Source organism: Diceros bicornis, chromosome 21, assembly GCF_020826845.1.
Source record: "Diceros bicornis minor isolate mBicDic1 chromosome 21, mDicBic1.mat.cur, whole genome shotgun sequence".
Classification (NCBI taxonomy): Eukaryota; Metazoa; Chordata; class Mammalia; order Perissodactyla; family Rhinocerotidae; genus Diceros; species Diceros bicornis.
Window position 1 is genome coordinate 51,797,885 of NC_080760.1, and position 23,990 is coordinate 51,821,874.

General features: G+C 44.6%; 1 protein-coding gene across 1 annotated transcript in view; it reads right to left on the reverse strand.

The window, feature by feature from the left end:
- Nucleotides 1-23,990, reverse strand: part of COL22A1 (collagen type XXII alpha 1 chain) — a 268,070-nt gene that overhangs the window by 146,041 nt on the left and 98,039 nt on the right. Inside the window, exons 16-21 of the mRNA XM_058564983.1 lie at nt 14,843-14,896; nt 12,587-12,631; nt 8,129-8,173; nt 7,826-7,855; nt 7,489-7,542; nt 3,501-3,554 (exon numbers count right to left, since the gene is read on the reverse strand). Coding sequence (XP_058420966.1) covers nt 3,501-3,554; nt 7,489-7,542; nt 7,826-7,855; nt 8,129-8,173; nt 12,587-12,631; nt 14,843-14,896 — 282 coding nt within the window. The remainder of the gene's footprint in view (nt 1-3,500; nt 3,555-7,488; nt 7,543-7,825; nt 7,856-8,128; nt 8,174-12,586; nt 12,632-14,842; nt 14,897-23,990) is intronic.

Sequence of the window (23,990 nt, forward strand, 5' to 3'; positions counted from 1 at the left end):
TTTCACTATTCTTTCTACTTTTGAATATGTTTAATTTTTTTCATAATAAAACATTTTTGAAAACATTCCATAGCCCCACATTTCACTCATAGTAAAAGGCCAAATCCTCCCAATGGCCCACAAGGCCTGACATGAACTGGCTCCCCGTTTCTTTGACTTAACCTCCTCCTGTGGCCACCTGCTCGCTCCAGCCACACAGGTCTCTGCTCAGTCACACCAAGTAGGGGCCTGCCCCAGGACCTTGACTCCAGCTGTTTCCTGCCTGCTATGCTCTCTCCTCAGCTGTCAGTTTGGCCAACTGTCAACTGGAGGAGCTGTCAGTCCCTCACCTCCCGAGAGCCTGCTCAAATATGACTTTCTCAATGGGGCTGTCCTGCATCGTCTATTTAAGTACTAATTGTTATGTGTCTTTTCCCTTGCCTGCCAGAATGTACAGATCATGAGGGCAGGGATCTTTATTCTTCTCACTGAAGGATCCTCTTTCCTGGAGCAATGCTCAGCACCCAGTAGACACTGAAGAAATATTTGTTGAATGGACAAATTTGTGGAAGGAAGGAAAGGGGACAAGAGAAGGGGCAGGGATGAGAGCAGGGCTAGTTAAAGAAAACAGCAAAGATAAGAAAGAAAAAAAAACAACAAAAAACGAAAAGGAAGAGGGACTGGTGCAGGGTCCCCAGTAAGATGTTGGCAGAGATTAAGTAGAAGCCATGATTCTGATCACCGTGAGAGGAGAGAGAGAATTTTTTAAATAAGTCATTCTCTATGGGGTTTTCCTGACTCAGCCAGAGGCTGACTGAACAGGAAGCTGCTTCCAAGCTGGGGAGGAGAGAGTCCAGATAAAAGCCTATGGGCATGAGAAAGTGCCCAGAGGCAGGACATCCTCTCCAGGGGGGCACTTCCTGATCTGAATTACTCTCTTCAGCCCTCCCATCAATTCCTGCTGAAATCCACCCCCTCCTGCAAGGCCACCTCCCCCGTTCCCAGCCCCGACTCTCCCTTTCCTCTGAACACCCAGAGTCTTTATCACTGAGGCATCTGGGTCATCTGTTCATGTCTCAAGTCCCCTGGGCTGTGAGCTCCTGGTGATTCAGACTTTAATCTCTTCAGAGAGTCCCAAAGCATTTAGCAGAGTGCCTGTGCATCCTAAGAGCACAGCATGAGCTTTGTTGACAGACTGACGCGTGGAAGGAAAGAAGGGAGGAAAGAAGAAGAAGTCAGGCTTTAGGGACACACAGTCCTAGGGTACACCCCTGAGAGGCCACTGGTGGCTGTTATAGCAGAGCCTGCCCTTCATCTGTGCACTGTTGTGAGGTCCGGTACTCGGTGGGAGCTGAAAAGCTCAATAAATACCATCCCTTCCCCAGACCTCCCCTCCCCTCCACCTGGTTGCTTCTCTGGGTCCCCTTATTTCATTCCTCAACTCTCCAGACTTGGTGCATTTGTCCACTTCCCAAAACCTCTGGCCAGTGTTAAGGTTGGACCAGGCCAAGCCCCCACTGCACAGGTGGCTGACATTACTCTCAGGGGTAAAAGGCATTTCTGAGGACGACAACAGCTGTCCCCGGGGAAGATGTGAACACTTCTCAGGGTGCCAAAAAGTCATGGCCAAGGAAGCGTGGGCCTCGAGAATCAAGCTCCAAGAAAGAAATGTCCCCTCCCCTCTTAATAAGAATAATTAGATAAATATGTAGATAAATAAAAAAATATTCTCGGTCATCTCTGTATCAAGAGTCCCACTTACATCTAATACTATATTAGGAAAAGTAATACTTGCAGCAATTCAATGCAAGATGAAATAAGGTTTACCTAAACATCAATTATATAACGTACAAAGATTGTTGTTTTCTCTTAAGACTGTGCATGAGCATGCTGGGAGAATGAGAACGTGACAGCTGCCACAACTCGCTGTCCACCAAGGGCCAAGCCCCATACTGGGCACTTCTTCTCACAACAACTCAACCGGTGGTGATGCCTTACCACTGTCACAAAGTAAACAAGCTCAGAGAGGCTAGGTGACTTAAAGTCACACAGCTGATGAGAAGAGGAGCTGAGCTTCAAACCCAGGTGCATCTGGCTGCAAAGTCCAGGATCCTTGTGCTATACAGAGGAGAAGGCAACCTGACTTTCAGCCATCTGACAGGGAAACTGAGACCTGGGCTGGTGATGCCGAAAGGGAGGTGACATATCCAAGGTCTCCTGGGGGATAAGTGACTTCCCGCTCTCCCACCCAGCCCTCCTTCATGACACCCTTCCACATCTCAAAAATAAGCTTTCAAAATAAGTTCCTTGCAGAATCTTGAGGGTTCAAGATGGCTATAGGACGCAGAGGTGTTTGAAAATCAAAGAAGGAAGCTCACTGGTGGGTAAGGACAGGCTGGACTCTGTGCTGAGTCATAAAAGGTCACTCGATTTCAGGATTGAGGATATAAAGTGTGATCAGAGGGTAGATCCAACCCCTTAGATAGAGTGAATCCATGGCAAATCTGTGACACCATCCACTTCACTGAACTACAGAATGTCTAAGCTAAGAGAGGCCATAAATGGGACTGGGTCAGCCTCTGACAGATGCCAGGACCCCCATTTCCACCCATCTGTCAGTGGTCACCTGGCATCTGAACCAAAATCTCCAGGGGAAGTGAGCTCACTACCTCCAGGGGCTCCCCAACCCATCTTTGGATGGTTGTGCCCCTTGGACAGTTCTCTATGTGAACTAGTAAAAGATGCTACAAGCTCAAGGACTAGAAGTCAGCAAATGTGAGCTGAGTCTCTACTCTGTGCCAGCCACCCTGCTGAGAACTGGGGACACAGAGTTGAGGCTCAGTTCCAGTCTGCTGTGGGGGTACCAAGGAGGGCACTTAACCCAGGTGTGCTTCTACATTCTTCTATCTTGAAACACATGGCATTGTGTCAGGAGCTGTGCTTACTGGTGAATTAAAACCATAAGGTGTGCACAATCTGGATAAGAAGACAGCTGCTTAATTAAATTAAATTAATTTAAATCAAATTAAATGGAATACCATGAGATATTATGATATTCATTAATAATATGGATACTTAGATTAAAGGAGCTAATAGCCTATTGGCAGATTTCTATCCTTTCATCCCTATTTTTTCTTGTTCTTTCCTCAAAACTTAGCTCAAACATCATCTCTTTCAAGATACACTGGTTGACCCCCAGGTTGGGTCAGTTGCCCCTTCTCTGTGTCCTCTCAGCACTGGCCTTTCTTCTACAGGGGCTCTGATCACATAGGGGTGTGAGTTTCTATATACATGACTCATGGCAGACAGCAGACTCATCTCCATGTCCCCAGGACCCAACTCAAGGCTAAACACATAGTAGGTCTTCAACCATGTTTGACGAACTAAATCTAACCCTTCAATCTTCTTCCAATATTCATTTCAAGCTAAAGAGGCTGGCATCATATCCTCTGTTCGAGCTTCTAAAATGGGGGCCAGTGTGGGTGAGTCAGGGCATCAGAAAGGAAAGACAGTTCACTTACTTGGACACCTTGCAAACCAGGAGGTCCGTCCTTGCCTTCTAGACCTGTCAGACCCTTTAGGAGGGGGAGAAAGGAGAAAAAAAGAGACAACGGTAAATACAGGGTTCAACACCACAAATTGTACTTTGCTCTCTCACTCTCATTGGGTAGGAAAATACCATCCCATTTCAATGGAGAAACTGGGAGCTCAGGAGGGAAAAAACATCTCATTCCTCAAATCTATCACAATTAAAACACGTGCACATATCTGATCTAATCAAGTATATTTAACAACAAAGATGTAGAAACATCATTCACACTTTAAAGGCGAACACAGTAAGGATCAAATGCTTTGAGTTAGTGCTTTGCATAAAGCACACACAAAAGAAGTGTCTGGAACCCAAGTGTACTCAGCTCTAAAGCCAGTGCCATTTCCCCTGTATCTTGCTGGCTCAGCAGGAACTGGCTTGGGTTATCTGACTCTTGGTCAACAGTGATATGAAAAATATGACAGTCTGGATAAATAAGTGAAATTGTCTAAGCAAGATCAGTTTCAATTAGACAAGGAACATTGATACAGGAAGAGGTCATACTGACCTAATTCAAATCCTGCCCCCAACCCTCCACCATGGATCTGCTGCATGACCTCAGACAAATCGCTTGGCATCCTCGAACCTCAGTTAGCTCATCTCTGAAGTGAGGATAATATACCTACCTGCTGAGTGGTTGTGATGACCACATGAAGAATGGATACAAAAGCCCTGACACAGCATCCGGACCTCCTGACAGCACCCTGACTTATACCCGAATGATGGCACCCAGAATAAGGCCCAGAATGTGAATGGGCAAATGAAACCCTTGGCTTTAGCTGTGACTCAACACCAACTTTCTGGGTGGATTTTGGCCAAAAACTCCCTCTCAGCACTTTAATTTCCTCATCTTCAATAAATATTTTTATCATACAAATAGCTACTACTGCCATGCCAAATTTTGCATAATTAAGTGACAGAACTGTATTTAGATCCAAGGTCTTTTCTCTTAATAACACCATGGAAATGAATACACGAATGGACAAACTACAGTAATTAAAGGTTTAAATCTCTCTTCCTCACAAAGATTATTCTGTTGAGCTCGGGGTAGACAGAGAGGGAAGACCCTGCAGAAGTGAGATTTCTTTAAGCATCAAGAAACACCTGGCATTTGATATGCCCAGCTGGCCCTTCTTTATTACGCTCAACCAGACATTGATAAAACCACCAGAGCCAGTTTCATCCTGGGGAAAGGATGAAAGATGCACGCCTCCCCGACAACTCCAGCATTTGGATGCAGAATGCTGCACTCTGTTTCCATTTTAGAGAATGAGACACATTTTCCTCTCTCTGGGATGGCTAAACACAAACTCAAAATTTTCCATTCTCAACAGAAGTCACTGAAGCCAGCTTCTCAATTTGATTCAATCCAATGAATATTTAGGGAGCAACTGCTCTGCAGAAGGCCCTGGGCTAGGGGCTGCTGGGGATGCAAAAAAAGACAGAAATGGTAATTGATATTGTTACTGGGCTTAATAAGGCTTCATAGAGCACTGCTTTGTACATTAACTCATTTAACCTTCACAGCACATTTATGCAGGAGATGATGATGATGATGATTTCCAAGAAAACAATGAAGCAAAAGAGGATTAGAGAGGTTAAGTCATGTTATCAAAGACACAAAGCCACTTGGTGGAAGAATTGGGACATGAAACCAGATGTTCTGGCTTCCAATCCCAGGCATCTTCTATGGCCATATTGCTCTTTATGGGCTCACACTGCAATCTGGCCCCTCTTGAATACTTGTTGTGGGGCCACTCCTCTACAAGTATGTATTAAGTTCCCACCACATGATAAAAGTTGTGCATTTAGAGATGGGAGAGAGATTGACCCTGGCCTTAAGAATCTTACAGTCCTGGTTTCTCATCACTCTTACCCCCTTTTAACAACATCTTTAGGTAAGCTTTTCAGTTTTTGAACATCTGAGATAATTTCATCACCAGCACCATGTATTGTATTAAACCCCATTCTATCAAGAGCATCTAGCCTAGAAAACATCTTCAGAACCCTGGACAGCTCCACTGGACTGCCATGTTGAGAGTCATATACAATGGGCAGCAGGAAAAACACATGCAGGGAATTCTCATTAAACATCTAGAGATCACAATTACTTCTTTTTTTCCCATCACTCCTTCATTAAACTACGGGAGCAGTCCATGTGTTTTCATCCCTTAATCTCCATCCTTAATATTTTGCTTGATATAAAGTAGGTGTTAACAAATGTTGGAGGTTTCTTCCTTCTCTCCCTCCTTCATTTATTATAACAACATTTGCATAAAGGGGGAGGACTGCCCATTATTTCATCCTAGATCCCAGAGTGACAGGTCAAGAAGGCAGCCTCACGATTAAGCAGGGCTAGGCATTATTAGCTTCTTATTCCTTAGTGGAAGTCATGAAGTAAAGTAATTCTCCTTTACACATCTCAGAGGAAGTATCACTGCATTGAGCACTCAGAGATGAAAAGAGCATGGGCTTGACAGACAGATCTGGGATCAAAGCTCATGTTTTCGTTTTTGTTTTTTTGCTGAGGAAGATTAGCTCTGAGCCAACATCTGTTGCCAATCTTCCTCTTTTTTTTTTGTTTGAGGAAGATTAGCCCTGAGCTAACATCTGTGCAAATCCATCTCTATTTTATACGTGGATCACTGCCACAGCATGGCTGATGAGTGGTATAGGTCTGTGTCCAGGATCCAAACTCACAAAACCAGGCCACCAAAGTGGACCGCACCAAACTTAACCACTATGCCACTGGGCCGACCCCTCAAAGTTCAGTTTTGCTTCTTAATAGTTGTGTGACTCTGTGAGAGACACTCAATATCTCTGTACACATGACTTCATTGGTAAAAGAAAAAGAACGACACCTCACCCTTGCAGCTTAATACACATATATTTGCATATAAAATATAATATTGTATAGATATTCAGTACTTGTCAAATATGGATCTGAAATATATATGTATAGAGAGCTAATATTGAAAGCATCCTGCATTACCTGCATTATCTACTTTAAATCTCTCAACAGTTCTAACAATGGCAGAGAGCTCTGTAAACTGAGCCTTAGAGAAGTTAAACAAGACTCTAAGTTATCGAGGCAGAAGGTAGCTTTTCTGACCCAAACTCTTTGATATGAACTTGTTCTAATTATGCTAGAATTAAACATCATCTAAGTTTCTTCTAGTTTTACCCCAGCAAAAACATACACATTTATCCTAATGAGGACTAGGCCCTGATGGCTTAATATAAATCTGATTTATGGATGGTTCAAAATGAGTTGCCTTAGTTCCTTCAATAAAATACAATAACTTGAAAGATGCACCAGCATGTTGCCAGGAGGAGCACGGTTAAATCACTGACCCGTGGGATTTACTATAGTCTTATTGTTATCTTAATATCTGAACTCACATCACAAAATGATCACAGAGCCCCTTTGAATGGCCTCTCTCCAAATGGTTATTTACACATCATTAGATTCTTAACAGAGGGAGAAACCAGAGGTTGAAGTGTTCTGAGCCACTGCAAAGTCTGTATCAATCAGAAACATGGGAAAAGCAAATGTGCACTGGAAATGACTCGATAGGTATTGAAGTGTCCAATGTCTTTCTTTCATTTTATCTGAAAGGAAACTGAACCACCTGACTGAGCACCAGAAACCCCAATCATGGCCTGTTTGGACTGGGGGCTCTGAAGGAAGGCTTCAGTTTCCAGTTCCACACTCAGTAACTGCATGATCTGTGGCCAATAATTTCAGTCTTCAAGGTTCCGTTTCCTCCTGTGCAAAATGGTGACAGCCCCACCACCTATCACTCAAGGTGATGGGATGTGCTTCTGAAATAACGCAGTGCTCAGTAACGAGAATGGGTATTATTTTACAGATCTAGAGGTGTCCAGAGCGGACCCTGGGCTGGGGACGGATGCCTTACCGGAGCTCCTGGAGGCCCAGGTGGGCCCTGGTGACCTCGTGGTCCCGGCGCTCCCTGGTAACACAAGCCAAATACGCATTAGCCATGACACCCCTTCCATATGACCAGGGCCACCACTACCTATGACCCTTTACTGACTCAGAGATTACTTCCAGAGTTCCCAACAGGAACCTAGAGACACAGAGTGGGCATTTGCATTCCTGGCAGAAAGTCAACTTGACACATCTCTGAAAGGCTCCATCTGAGCTCAACAAGCAGTTTCCAACCCATGGCTGTGGGATTTCCATTTCTGCTACCACCCAAAGCCCCACAGTGGGAGGACTGATGTTTTCCTTACCTGCTCGCCTTTCAGGCCTTCTCTCTGCACCTGAGAGACAAACCAGGGATCAGCAAAGGTGGTGGCATTTTCTCAATACTCAACCTCTCTTGGTTCCATTAAGGGTATTCACACAGCATGCCGTAATGCAGCAATTTCTGACATTTCTTTGATTTTATCCCATTTTTAGTTTGAAAGCCTTGTATCCAGCTTGTGTCATCAGAGAAGTTCTGCCTCATTCTTAGAGGCAAGGACTCTTCCAACTATCCAATTCTATCCATGTATGAGTCCATGATTCCAACCACTGTTGACTATACCACTTACCACAGAGCCTGGTGCACCAGGAGGTCCTGCAGGCCCCATGTCACCCTGCATAGAAATGACAAACATTTCAACAGAGGGCACTTTCTGCCACTTTCTTCCGCTGTTCCCCATCCCTTTGAGGTCTTTGCTTATTCGTGCAAGTCCACGGGACCACTTCCTCCTCTGTGATCCACCACACATCGTCACCGTGCCTGGTCTTTCTCCCTCCCCGTGATGGTCTCCAATTTTCCACATCTAATTCTTATCTCTGCATCAAGATCGTAGGAGCCTTGTTTTCTCTTTTGGCACATCCAGCCCAGTGCCTATATCTGGTTGGTGCTTTCACAACTATTTTCTGCTCGAGAGCAGCCCTTGGTCGACTATTCAGTGAGCACCTGCTTGTACCAGGCACTGTGTTAGGCACAGCAAGACCAGCGATTATACCTTATGGCTTATCCTTTGTGCCAAGTCCGCGGTGCAGCACATGGTCAGTGTTCAATAAATATTTATCAAATAAATAACTAACACAAATGCTGTGATGATCCCCATCCATTTTCAACAAGTCATGATGTACACAAAACTTGTTTTGTGTCTCCTTCTCCAGTACCTCCATGTCACCCAGGCCATGATGGCTGTGGCTGGATCAGATTTCCCAGGGTGTGAGCTACATGTTCGTTCTACATGAGGCATATTTGTTCTACATGAGGCTAAAACAAGGACACTACTTGTAGCCAATGACCCCACATAGGCTTAAGGACATAACTTTTCATTTTCCCTATAGGCTAGGTCAGAGAGCATGGGAAGCATTCAAAAGCTACTGTTGAAAAAGCTGGCAAAAAATGAAGGAGTCACTGAATAAATATGAATCTATTAAATCCTTTTAGGATCTATTAAATCCTAAGGCTAAAGAGTAAGAATGAACGACTCGAGGCACATCTGTCATTCTTCACTGCATTTGAGGTTCTATTATATGGACAGGGCATGTTTTCTCTGACACCAAAACTGATACAGTTCCAACTCCACCGTCCCCCCTGCTGCCCAAGACTTGGAAAAATTACACAGCATCAAGTGTTTTTCTAAAATCTCAATTAGTAATGCTTCTTTAACAGACTTTATCTTTTAAAGTGTTTTCAGCTGCACAGCAAAATTGAGTGGAAGGTACAGAGTTAGTAACAAGTGTCAAGTTTCTTTGCTGTACCTTCCTTTTTGTCTCTCACGTATAATAATTGAGTCCTGCCTCAGAAAATTCTTTTCTCCATAACGCCATAACCCACATACACACTCACATGCACACACAAACATGCATGTACACACACACACACACACTCACACATGCATTTTTTACCATTCTATAACCTCTCCAGACACTTCTATAACATGTGCATAGGACAATCTCCATGCACTCAGAACCCAGCCCAGATATCTCTGCATCTCTCCATAAGCATTCTCCAACTCCCCCAAGTGGAATTATTTTTCCCTATACTCCCACAAACCTTATTAACATTTTGGTAATATACGATTGTTAGAAGACATTCTGAACTATACTGTAATTTTTTTGTGTGGCTATCTTGAATATATATAAATATATGTATACATAAATTTATATATATAAATGAGAGAGAGAATAAGAGAGGTATATGTGGCTGAATAAGGAATCTTTTGAGCTTCATAACTGGATCTCCCTTCTTTTATTTACACTATGCCTAACTAAGACATTTACTTTTGTTGTTTTTATTGTTATATTTATAATCATTATTATTACACTACAAAAAGTGAACTTTAAATGATAGTTATGAAATCAATTAATCCATATGTTTTCTCATTTGCATAGACAATTTCACAGAATATGAGATCAAATATCCTGACATATTAAATCGTTATTAAGGAAAACCAAGATCCTACAGTTTATGCATAATAATTGTGTATATAAGGCTAATAGATAGCAGAGCCTTTCTAGCTGCCAGGCCTTGTTCTAAGGACTTGACATAGATTAAATCTTTTCCCCTCCAATGCTATCTTTCCAATGTTAGAGATGAGAACACTGAGGCACAGAGATGTTTAGTAACTTGTCCAAGGTCAAAAAGCTAGTAATACAACCAACAGTCTGTCCTTGAATCATTTTCTTTCCACTATGTGGGTGACACATGTTTGCAATGATCAATTTTAGCCACTGTGGTAGTCAGCCTCTAAGGTGGCCTCCAGTAGCCCTGCCTCTTGGCATTCAACCCTTGTGTAGGGACCTTGCACAGTGTACCAGCGTTAGTCTACGTGACCAATAGCATACAGCAGAAGTGATGGTGTGTGGCTTCCAAGATGAAGTTATAAAAATGACTGTGGCTTCCATTTTGGCCTGCCCACACCCCTGACCTCAGATCACTCACTATTCACTCTAGGGTGAGCAATTTCCACTTCTGTGGGCAGCACTACAGAGTGGCCCATGTAACAAGGCAGTAAAGCTCTGGCCAAGAGCCGTCAAGGAACCAAGGCCTGCCAAAGACCACGTGAGCGAACTTGAAAGTGGATTCTTTGGATGCAATACCCACAGCCTGGCTGACAGCTTCACTACAACCTCATGGAAGACCTTGAGCCACAACAATCCAGCCATGCTGTCCCTAGGTTCCTCGCCCTCTAAAACTATATGAGACCATTTGATTGCTGTTCTATACTTCTAAGGTTCAGGATGATTTGTTACACAGCAATAGATAAATAATACAACCATGAAGTCAATCCAGTAAAACTCTTAATATGGTGCATCCCATGATATTCAGATCTGTGGTACATCACTGTGTAGGCAGGTAAATCTACAGGCCTTCGTCTGTAGCCACTGTGGGGTCTTGAACAAGACACTCTACTTTTCTGGGCCTCTGTTCTCTCATCTGTAAAGTGAGGGGGTTTAAAAAGATCAGCTCTATGGTTCCAATAACCTTCTCAAATCGCAAAACATCTAAGATTTGTCTCAATGATGCTCTCTCAGAACATGAGCATCACTGGTTTCTTGATTGCTCCAAAGAATGCCCCGAATCATACCATCACCGTTGACTTTGTCTTCCTAATTCTGCTGCATTCATCATGATAAGCAATGATAACTCAGCTGTTTCTCAAAAAGGAGGGGCCAAAAAATCTACAAATGAAGTAGAGGGTTGGAATTTATAATAAATATAGGCACAGACACATGGGCAGTAGCAGGAAAGAGTTGTCACCTAGATCCAAACTTCAAAGATCATTCCCTCTTAGTAACTTGAAATAAATACTTATTTTAGGATATAGCATCCCCTGTCAAGGAACGGCAAGAATATATTAAAATCTTGACACCAGGAAAATGTAACAATGTAAATCTCAACTCTAAAAATACTCAGAAGGAGAGAAAATAATTAACTCAGCTAGAATTGAAGCCCAAGTGAGCAAGTTTGGAAGACATCAACATTCTCCAGCCGCCACTCCTAAGCTGAGGTTTTTTCAGCCTGAAGCTCTATTTATTTATTTATGACGTACACCCCGTCTGCTTCTATAAAGAGTCAGAACAGCGTTTCCTTTTTCCTTTCTTTTCAGCATAAGCTAGGAACTAGTCTGAGTCAGGCAGTGCCCTTCATCTGAGCTCTGCAGTGAGACGCTGAGTAGAAGTCTCACTCATCTTGGTTTACCTGGATTCCTCCTGCTCCCCCTTCTCTCTCCCTGGCTATTCTCAAATCCATGTCTGATGTTTTCCCTAAGGGCCTGCCAAAGAATCTGGAAGAAAACAATTCTCTTGCACTCAAACGCAGGGCTGTAGCTTACCAGCCCTCCCATTACAATCCAGAATACATCACACCATCTTAGTTTCCCTCTGCTCCCCTGAGTGCCTAGGAAGGGTATTATCTTCACATACATTTTCATCATACTTCACAATTTGCAAAGAATTTTTACATGCAGCTCTTTCTGTTGAGATACAGAAATTCTGAGCAGCAAATGTACTGAGTTAAGCCTTGTGGAGAAAATGTTCTAAAAGAGATGACCAGTATGATAAGATACAAACTTTAATTTGTTTATGAAAGATCTAGTACATTTTCAGGATTATTATTCTGCTAAAAAAAAACCACATTTTTAAAATGTTGCAGAGGAGAGAGAAGGAGAAAAAGAGGAAGAGGGAAAGGATTTTTTAAAGATTATTTTTTGTATTTATTCATAGCCTTCCTTAGTCCAAAAAGCAATTTAAGTAGCAAAATATTTTAATATGTCTGGATAGTATAGAATAGGAGGCTTTTTTGGGTGTTGTTAAATGGATTTTTATTCCTAAAAGTAGAAAAATATTTTAAATACAATAAGCAGAAATTTCTTGTGAGTGGAGTTCCTGACACACAACTCACCACTTTTGTCTGCACTTTGTTCCAAGAACTCTAGCCTGCTCCCCCCAACACCCCGGGCCCTGATTTGTTCAGGCAGCAGCTCACACACCTGCTTCCCACAGCCCAGAGCCACCCTTCACCCCAGGGTCTGGCTTACCTTCTCTCCCTGGGGCCCCGCCGCACCTGGAGGGCCAGGTCTTCCCTGGAGACGAGAAAGACGAGAAAGACCATCAGTGGCAGTGAGGAGAGAAGGAAGAGGTTGAGGGCATTGCAGCTCCAAAGCTGTAATTTGCCTTCTCCTCAGAAGACACAGGTCCCCTTAGACCCGACTTCCTGGACTGTGCTCACTGCTAGAAAGTTCTTCCTCAACTAACCTAAATGCCACATCTCCATGTGGTCCCCTTTGGACTCATGCTAGTACTGCAGTGTGGAGAATGCATTCTGGGCAAGCCAAGGACTGTTACCTGATGGACATGAGGGACACAGCAGAGAGAATCTGGTCAAGAGGCAAGAAGCAGACAATCAAGATCTGCCTCGGGCCTGGGGAACATGGAAGGCCAGGTTTAGTGGTGTCTTACAGAATTTGTAGAAGGTGCTGAAGCCTGGAGAAGTCTCCAGGGCTGAGGGAGGAGGGAAAGGGCAGCCTGGACTCTGGACCAGGACAAGTTAATGTGGCACAAAAACCAAGGTCCCAGAGGGCTGGTGTAGGAGATGCTGAGAACTTGCCCTCCTCCTCTTCAGTGTCCCCCTGCGGATGGCTTCCAAGAGTGGCTGGTGGAGATCCTGGGCATTTAAAGCTCCCACTGGTGTTGCAAGTGAGGAGGGGCCCAGGAGCCACCCCACCCTGGGGGCCCTCTGTGATCTCCTCACAGAAATGAGGAGGAATCCGGAAGGCAATTGGGCAATCAGTGTGCATCCCCATTGACGAGTGGTTTTCGTAAGAATTCATCCTAAAGGCATAATTAGAGATACACTCAAAGATGTGTATGCAAGCACTTGAACCTCCCTTTTACTAGAAATAGCAAAGATTAGACAGAACCTAAATGTCCCCTAATAGGAGAAGACCCTCCTTGTGGCTCACTGTTCCTCCACTTCTTAAACCCTCATCTGCTGCCTTCACACCACCAGTATTTTATCTATTTGCTGGTTTATTGTTTTGCGACCATCTCCAGTGGGAAGGTGTCTTTTCTTTTTGACCATCACCAGGTGGGTATTTCCAATGATAAGAGCCAGCCCTGGCACAGAGGCGGCCACAATGAATATTTTCAAGCAATAAAAACAAATAAATTATGGCACAATCACACCATAGAATATTAAATGTTCATTTGGTTCATGCCCTCTGTGAATATTTATAAAAATGGTTACATGTTTATGACACAATGTTAATGGAAGAGGGCAAGACAAAAAAGTATGATTCCAATTTGTTAAATGACAATATATATAAATCGAGATATTATTTTGGGGTTATGGGATTAACTATATTCAATTTATATTAATATAGTATATTTAAATTAATAATTTATTGCAATGAATTCATATATTGAATATAATTAATTTATACAGTTAAATTAATAAGTTAATTTTAATTATTATCTATATTAATATTAATATAGATGCATTAAGTGACTGATTGATGTGTTAAATTATATTATATAAATAAGTATTTTCCTAATTCTCTTCAATGCAAATGTGTGATTTTAGGTTTTATTTAGTTTTAAACATTTAAATATTTAAATTTAGTTACTTTTTGTATAATACGTTCACATGGTTCAAAACTTAAGTGCATAAAAATTTCCTTCCTATTGCATTCCCCAGTCACTGAGGGTCCTCTTCCAGGAGAAACCAAGAAAGCAAGTTTCTAGTTTCTTGACCATCCCTCTAAGGATAGGCCATGTCTATATATCATAGAAGCATTTTTTCCACAACATTCTACACTTTCTTTTATTTTCCACTTAACAATATATCTTACAAGCCATCCATATCAGTACATCAGGAGTTTCTCCACTAATTTCCATGGGTTCACATTATTCCCCTGCATCAATGCACCTGGTTTATTCAACTAGTTCTGTATTGATGAGCATTTGGATTGTGTGTAGTCTTTTACTCTCGCAGACAAGATTGCAATGAAAACATCACTTTGAACATGTACATGTCTTTATGGCCTTTACAACACAAGTCGTATTACTGAGGTTGGAATGGATTTGAAGTGGTGTGTTCTCTAGGATCCCTCCACTTTGGCGTTGGAGGAGCTCACACGTGACCATAATCTGGGGGCTGGTCACTAAGCCTCCTGGAGTCTCAAGCTGAGCAGGATGGAGGCCAAGGTACCCAGGCCCTACAGAGCTTTATGTCAGGCCCCAGCCATCCTTGTCCTCCCAGAAGACTCAGCTCACCAGCACCAATGCCCACCTACCTGCTCTCCTGTCTCTCCAGGCTTCCCAGGGAATCCATCCAGGCCTCGATCCCCCTGCAAAAGAATGAAAATGAACAAATAAAGAAAGAACTGGCAAGTGATCACCAGGCAGCAGCCAAGTGGACGTCCCTGTGGCTGATGTCACAAAAAGGAAAGGCAAGCAACGACCCTTAGTGCCAAATCGTGCTCAGGTCCACTCTCCATCGGACACCTTCGGATACAGCAGAGCCAACCACACACATATAACAGCCTAGAGTTTATGAGTATTGGGGGTCAAGTAGCATAGGTTAAAGGTCAGAGAAAACGGATTCCTATCTCTGCTTTTCATTTCCCAAATCTGTGATCAGGGAAGGCCATGTAGCCTCTTTGAACCACACAGTCTCCTCATCTCATGAGTCTTCATGGGGGTCAAATACAGTAATGGGTTCATGGGGTTTGTAATGCAGTTCATGAAACTGTGGGCACATTCTATTCATCATTCATTCACCCAGTAACTGTATGAACATCCACCATGTTCCCAGTGCTTGGACTAGACCTAAGAGTTAATTGTTGGCTGATGGTAGGCCATCACCCATGAAGCCATCCAACGTCCACCCATCTGCTTACATTCAAGCAGAGCTGGATTTGAGTCTCTCATTAGCTGTCGAATCTTGGGCAAGTCACTTCACCTCTCTGAGACAGTTTCTATTGATTACGTTTCATGGGGGTGATAATAATCCCCTCCTCGAAAGACATCTATGACTAGGGAGTGAGATAAGCTATCTAAGACACCTGCTTATGGAAGGTGGTAAGTAAGAACCAGTGCTCTTCTCCCAGTCATGCACTGGGAACCAAAGCCATAGATCCCGGGTGTTCCCCTCATGAGTCAACTCCTTATGTCTAGTGTTCTCTGCTGGCGTCCTTCTCCCAGCTGAGCCCTAAGGACTCCGTCGATGGAGAAAGGTGACTTCAAAAAGCGGGTTCAGACTAATATTAACGTCTAGTACATGGCACTCCAGCAGCCCCAGCTTCCTTCTTTGACTTCCTCAAGTAGAGCAACTTCTTTCTTGTTTCCCCATGCTGTGCTTGGTGTTCCCTCAGCACCCTTCAGGGCTCACTTATATGTCACCTCCTTGGCCTTTTAATCTAAATTACATGCCCACTTCCTCTTCAGCATAGTCTCAGATTTGTCTCCCTCACAGCTCTTAATTCAATTTGCACTTATTACCCATGTCACTATCCTTCTCTAGCACTAGGACATGAGGTGTGTTCACCCTTTCATTATCGTGTCTCTGGCGTCCAGCCCAGATACTCAGTGTGGCCCCCAGGTGACATTTACTAGGGGACTGGAAGACTACACATGAAAATTATTTTGAACTCTCCTTCTATTTCTCTATAACTTTACTCCTTAAGCTGTTATTTCTTTCTTTTTCTTAAGGTCGGTGCCTATCTTCCAGGATGTTCTTTTTCTTTGAACGAATGAAGATCCTTGGTTTTCTGATCTTTTTTGCTGTGCCTGTCTTGGGTTGCCTGCCTGTGGGTATCGATTCTGTTTACTGCAGCCCACCACTGGTGATGGCAGGCTAAGGTGGAACTTCTGACAGGTGGGACGCATCAGTAGTTTTTCTTCTCGGTGTGGATGCTCCCATTCCTTCTGGGGGTTGCTGGCTACCAGGGAAATGGTTCTCTCTCTCAGTCTGGAGGCAAATACCGATGCTTTCCACTGGCCAGTTCAAGCAGAGGTCAGGGGAGGAGCTGCCCAATTTAGCTGCTCCAAGTGCAGGGCCCAATTAACCACTAACAAGTGCCCCAGGATCCCCCACTCCCTCATCCACTGATCTGAACTTGGAGATTGCCCTAGCACTTCTCTCAATTCTGCAGTTTGGTTTGTAGTTTCCCCTCATCTTGCAACTATGTAAACTTCATCATATATATTTTATATCCTTCATAAACTATCAAAAAAATTCTAGAACAATGATGTACACATTTCTATTTTGAAGCACTATTACATATTAATTATTTTAAAAAGTCTTTTCATTACGAGTTTTGGGGTGAACAGAGAAAAGAACTGCCTGTACTTTATCTCTCCGCCAACCAATTCCACTTCTGTTACCACATCTTTTCTTCCTCCAAACTCTGAGGTTGGTAAGTTTGAGGGCCAATGACAGATGAGGAAACTGAGGCCCAGATGTAAAGCTACTTAACCCTGGTGGGGCGTGCTTGCACCGGCACCAGAACCTGGATCTCTTGGCCTTCAATCCTCTACTTCTACCTCCCTACAGGGTCTGAACAGAGGCTCCTGGAGGAGCACGCTTGTCTCTCCCATTGATTCAAAGCGGTTGAGCCAGCAAGGTCTTAGAACCTGTGGATCCAACCGCCTCATTTATAGGTGAGGGAATGCACAACGTTAGGGAGTGTGTCTTGTCCAGGGTCACACAGACACTTAGTGATGGAGCCAAGATGCAAGTCAAAGTCTCCTGACTTCCAGCCAGAGCTCTCTTCCTCATAGGCCAGCCTACTAAATGTCACCCCGGAATGTGGCACTGCCACAGGGCTCAGCAAAGGAAAAGGTACAATTTCAAAAGTCCCACCTTGAAGTGGAGAGCTCTGCCTGTTGCCCAAGTCCCCCTTTCTTACTTCCTTGCACTTGCAGACCAAGATCAGTGGAGCCCGGGGATGCCAAGATTTATCCCAGCTGCAACTCAGGACAACTTCTGAGTGCAGGGCAAGGGCTTGGCTGGATGTGAAATCAATAGTCTATATCGCTAGTCAGCACACGGAGAGCGGGGCCAGGAGGAACACAGCTGGGGCGCTGACAGATGTGTGTTTTCATTAGCAGGGGGATGAAAGGGAGATAATGAGCAGGAGAGGATGGATAAGGGAGAGATACACTGAGGGAGAGCAGAGACAGAGAGAGACAGATACAGACAGGAGTAGAGACAGAAGACAGAAGAGGGTAGTCCATACAGCAGGGTCTCTAATGGAAAAGACTACAGGAGCCCGGCTGGGACATGGGGTGGGTGGAAGCAATAGGGAAGAATTAGGTTGGAGGCCAGACTAGACAGAGCATGTCCCACCTAAAGGCCTGACACTCCGTTTTGTTTTGCTGTTTTTCAGTTTTGTTGGGTTTTATCCCCATGACAGAGGACAGGATTTGGACAGCTGACCACCAGCTTGGTTCCTGACACGGACTGAGTGGCAGCTGGGGCTCTATGAGGAGGAGAGGTACAGGGAGCCATGGTCAACCTCACGACTCAGACTCAAACCTTGGCTTTCCCACTCTCAAGCTGTGTGACCTTGGACCAACTCCTTAGCATCTCTGTGACTCAGATTCGCCATCTATAAATAGGGATGCTATTTACCGCATTAGGCTGCCGTGAGGCTTAGGTGAGCTAATATATGTAAAATGCTTAGAATAGAGACTGGAAGGTGTAAATTAAAAGCTGGTTAAGCAAAACAAAGAGGGACTGTGGAACACGGGAAGGAGAGAAAAAGAAATCGGTTGAAAGGGGCCAGCAAGGGAGGAATATCACGGGAGAGGAAGGGATGTGAGCTGAGGGAACAGAAAGGATGAGAGGAGAGTGATGAACTAGGAGTCAGAGACCTGAGTTCTAATCCTGATTCTGTCAATGCTGGCTGCCCCCAGAAGAGTCTACTCCGCTCTGAGATTCAATTTCCTCATTGGGTTTAAATAATGAAAAACAGGAAAAGAAAAAAGGAGGCTGTATTATAAGAACTCTAAGACATCTTCTGATTTTCACATTCCTTAATGGATAGAGAGGAGCATATATATGCAAATTAAGGGAGAATCAGTCCTTGTCCCAAGCATCTTCCGGGTACCAGATGCTAAAACAGGCACTATCTTGTTAAAAATTCACATAAATCCTGTGACAGATCATTCCCATTTTTAGTAAAGGAAACCATGTCTCAGAGATTAAGTGCATCATCCTGCTTCACAAAGCTCTAAAAAGGAAGATCCGGTATTTGTTGTCTCAATCCTGACAGCCAGCCTGCGAAGCCCAGAGAGGGCTCCCTCCATGCCAAGTGCACTTGCTGCAGTTCTGAATCTCCGACGGCAGAGGGAGTGCGCACCCTGCTCAAAGTGGAAAAACTCCCTCAGCTTCTCTCATCTGGGCTGCGTAATCTTGACAATTCTGAAATCTTGGTGTTGGCATGCATATTTAATGTGGGAGGGGGCGTGTGGTGTGTTTCTTTCGCTGGGTACTTGCTTCGTAAAAGTTTGAACCATAAAGGTTCACCAAATGAATGAGTGGCTGTAACTCGGTGCACCCAGCACCCACTGGATATTCAACAAAGACTCGTCACAGTAAGACCTGGGCAGCATCTCTGCCAACCCTTCTAGAACAAAGTGCATTGAGGGTGATGACTTACTGATGACTCATCGTAAGGCAGCGTCGGTGTCTGCAGGATGGATCATGGTTTCAGTCCCTTCAAAACTCCCACTCCCTTTTGTTAAACATTTAGGGAGAACCTACCAGGTGCCAAGTCCTGTATTTGCTTTCACAACTAATTTAACTGGATCCTCAGAGCCACTTACTGAGACAGGTAGTAGTACCTCTAAGTGTTAGATAAGTACACAGAGGTCTGAGAGGTTAAGCGTGTGTAACATCCCAGGGCTCATAGAGGCAGAGCCAGGGTGAGAATCCGGTTTTTCAAATTCTAAAGCCAGTGCTCTTACCATCTTACTAGGGCTGCTGTGCCCAGAGCTTCACTATTCCCAAGCCAGGGCAGGATCCCTGAAAAATCCTCCTTGGGGCCTCAGGAGCTTGACTGTCCCCTCCAGCCAAGGTTATCCTGGGGGCACAGCTATCCAGACAGAGCTGGGGCCACTGCACCCAACTTTTAGCCCCTTAGTGAGTGGACTCCTCTCTTCACGACTAGATTCACCTTAGAATTTGATGATTGTCCCAAGCCCAGTAGTCCTTGGATAGCTCATTCAGGCTTACTGCCCCTCAGTCACAATGACATCCTCATGCCAGTGGAGCCTCCATATCTCACTGTGCCTGCAGAAGTATCTTCTGGAAAATGCCTAAAGCAAGGGCCATCCCACATTACAGAGAACACCCTGCCATGCTCTGTTGCATGGTGGCCTCGGTGATGGATGGGTGGCTTCTCTCTCCGGCCCAGCTCCATGCTGGGCGAGGCCTGGCATCTGGATAGGGCTGTCTCAAGGGGAGATGGAAACTTCTTTCTTGCTGATATAAGAAATCAGAGAGGTTAATGAGAAAATAGACTGTTTTAAGTACCCATGAGATATAAGAACTGGAAAGGAGCCTGAGGGATCATGCACTCCAGGCTTCTTGTTTGATAGATGGGAAAATGGAGGTGCAGAGAAGGGACCAGCTCTCCTCAGAGTCATCCAGAAAGTTAGCAAGGGAGGCAGAAATCATACCCAAAGCTGAGCTAGCAGAGCCCCGGCTCATGCTTCCCTCTCTCTCTCTGTATCTTTCTCTTTCTCTGTCTCTCTCTGCCTCCCCACCCCAATATATATGGCACATGCTGCCCAGCACTGTTCTAAGCATTTTACAATTACATTGGAGGGACTTGAAAGTGGCATTGGAATAACTGAGGATTCACGCACATCGTGGTCTATGCCACAACGATGTTACCTGGTGCAGCCTGGAGAGACTGAGGCTGGTGGACACATTTGCTGAACTTCCTCTCCTGGACCTCACCTGGAGGTGGCCTCTACTTCCTGACCTTCCCTGCAAGGTGGCGCGTGAAGGAGGCAGGACTGTGGCCACTCTGAAGAGACAGTTCATGGGAACATCGATTGCTCTACGTTTCTGGTGGCACTTCACATGTGCCACGGTGGGAAAAGCTCAGACTGGGAATGAAGAGTTTCTAGCACTTGCTCTCCTTATAACAGGCCACATAGCATCAGGTGGGCCATGGCATTGCCTCTGGACTAAGTTTTCCCATCTGTACAATAGGACATATCCCCACTGTTCTCTATACTCCCTTCTAGATCTGATAATTTAGAATTTTTATAGGAATGCAGCATTTCTTGGCTGGACAAAAGTTTTAACTCAAGACTCCAAAAACTTACTGGAAAATCAGTCCAACACTCCATGGGAAAAGGCTATTGCTTCAAAATAAGATTTTGTCAAGAACAAAGAATTGAGTGTGTACAGACTGAATTTCTCCCAAAACACAGGTAGGGAAAGGAAATGAGTGTTTGTGGACGTGTTGGTGATGTGCTGGACACTTTGATTTGTTATCTTATCCAACCTTCCAACAAGCTTTGGGGAAGATATTAATATTTCCATTCTGTAGATGAGGAAACTGAGGCTCTCATAGATTGAGTGGTTGTCCTGGCTCCTAAGTGGCAGAGCTGCTCTCACCAGGTCCATGAAGAGTCCTCAGCTCTGTACTTCAGTCTTCAATGAAACCCTGGAAATCCAAACTCACCCTTTCTCAGAAGCTCAGCTTAAGCCACTGCAACCAGGAAGCTTAGAAGACCATCTTTCGGATGGTGCTTTCCAGCTCCAGGCCCCCAGAACCTTCTGTCTGTGACGTTTTCTAACTAACATGACATGGTCCATGCAGCTTCTTGTTCACCATTTCATCCACTCTTGTGGCTTCATCTGAGCCTGAGCGCTAAGATGCATATTCTAAATCCATCCTACGCATCTCTCCAAAAGTCCAAGTCCATACACGTGTTGGTGAAGGCCTTCTGCAGTCTGAGTTCCATCTTGGTTTCTGCACCTTTCATCACCCATGTCCAGTGCCACACCAACGTGTCAATGGATGAGGACTGGCAATGCACTTTGTGTCAGGTACCACCTCAGGGAGTGAGGACCCAGAGATGCATAAGGTGTGAGCACTGTGCTCAAGGTGCTAGGGGTCTACAGGCGTGTGTGTGGGTGACCGACAAATGTGACACAAATAACCAATCAGGATGAAACTACAGGGGTCCTGGGGCATAGAAGTGGAAGCTCTGGGACAGGCTGGGGGACCAGGAAGACTTCCGAGCAATGGACTCCTGAGTATAGAGTTGAAGTCTTCACTAACTATTGGTGGGTGGATGGGTGGGTGGGTATGTGACTGAAGGAATGAAGGGGTGAATAAGTGAATGGAGGAATCAATTTAACTTTTCACATGTTCTCAGTCAGCCTGTAGGCTTCTTAAGGGCAAACATTATGTTCTCACTTTTTTGGGTCCTTTACAGCACGTTAGAAAAAATTAAGCACTTAAAACATAGCTTTTGATTTGGGGAGGATTTCTTCCATAGTCTTTCATGAGGCAGAAGACACTTCAGTGCTGGCAGCTGCCTCCGGAAACCCCAGGCATCGCGTGTAGGTAGACGGCAGGCACTGAGGCTGGGCACAGGCTCCTCGCCGGCTTCTGGCTCCATCCAGGTCTCAGTTGAAATTTTACAAGGCAACAAACTGAGGCCCAACAAGTAGAAGGTTTTTTGGGTTTTTTTAATTCCCTTTTTCACACTTCAGATCAGTGCTGTGTGACTTGAACCCACGTCTCTTGGACCCCATGGAGTTTGTTGGAACACTAACCCCATATGAAGCAAAGTGAAGCTGTCCATGAGCGAGAACACCCCAGACCCCTGATGTGACCTTCATGAGCTCCTGCCTACGGGTCCTCCATGCCCCTTACTGCAGACCTGGAAGCCATAGGCTTGACCCCTCTGTTTGGTGAGACCCCTTCCCAGGTGATCAAGCTTTTGGGTTTCTGCCCCCTGCAGAGCTATATTAGTATTGGACTTGTATCTGATGCCCAAGGTCTTGGGGTCCTGGGGGTCTGTGTCCTCTCCAAATACAACCATCTTGTCTTTACATGACCTGGCTGTGTCCAAACTACTGTGCCTTGTTTGGTTCCCACATCTTCGATTCACCAGTTATCCTTCTTATAGGGGATCTGGTCTTAGGAAAGGTTTTATGAAGTGTTCATCTATTATCCACTAATTTCTTTAGCAAACACCTATCGAGGGCCATCCATGCTCCAGGTTCTGCACTGAGCACTGTGCACCTCACACACCCATGCACTGAGTCGACTCTGTAAATGTCTTGCCCACTGAACTCTTGGAACCTTAAAGGCAGGGCCTATGTCTCAGTCCTCACTGGACCTGCCACCTTCTGTGGATCTGACCTGCAGCAGGCACTCAGTAAGGGCCCGAGGGAGACTGAACGTTCCGAGGCCTGTTTTGAACCCAGGCCAGAGCACAGGCTTGGGTCTCTGACCACGCCCTCAGGTGATGGCCAGGGTGAAATCCTCATGCCTGGGACTTCGGCTGGAATCACTGCTGAGCCTGCCACGCGCTTTGGACATTAAGCCTCAGCTTCTCTCTCGCTGTTCTACAGCCCAGCCCTACTGCCTGGTCAGTTCCTCAAACCCCGCCTGCTTCCACCCAGGGGCTTCAAATCAGACCCTTATTCCCTCACGCACCAAAGCCGCCCTTCAAGCCATATCACCGTGTGCCTGAATCCTCAGTTATTCCAAATGCCACTTTCACGTCCCCACATTGTAAAGGAAAGGAGCAGAAAGCCACAGAGAGGGGCTCTACTGGTAAACAAATACATGGAACCATCTTAAAACTTCCCCAAAGAATCAAATCTTAATGACCATGGGGTAAGGGATTTTGCTTTTTAAGTTACAATAATTAAAATTTAATATACACACAACCAGAAATCATGCTTTGGACACTGAAGTGGGGCACCACGCTAGCCCCTGCCTCCCTTTATTCTAAGGAACCTTCTGGAAAGCAACATGGTAATGTGCTTCCAGAGCCACACACAGGTTCATTTTCTTTGACCAGTAATCTCCCTTCTGGGAGAGCAGTGTAAGGAAATAATCCTAAATTTAAAAAATAAATAAACAAAGCTATAGGTTTAAAAACATTCACCGAAGCATTATTTTTAATCTTGAAAAACTGAAAACAACCCTAAATGATCAGTAACAGGGGAATGGGCACACAAATCATGGTTTATTCACAAAATGGAATATCGTGCAGCTGTTTACAATACGTCACAAAAACTCTAGAGCATATGGGAAAAAATACCATACTCAGGAATAACAAACAAGACAGGTTGTGAAACTGAATGTATTATGTGCAACTATGTAAAAAGAAATTGGATATATAAGAATAAGTCCTACAGAATACGTGCCGCTATAGTTGTAGCAGGATGGCGGG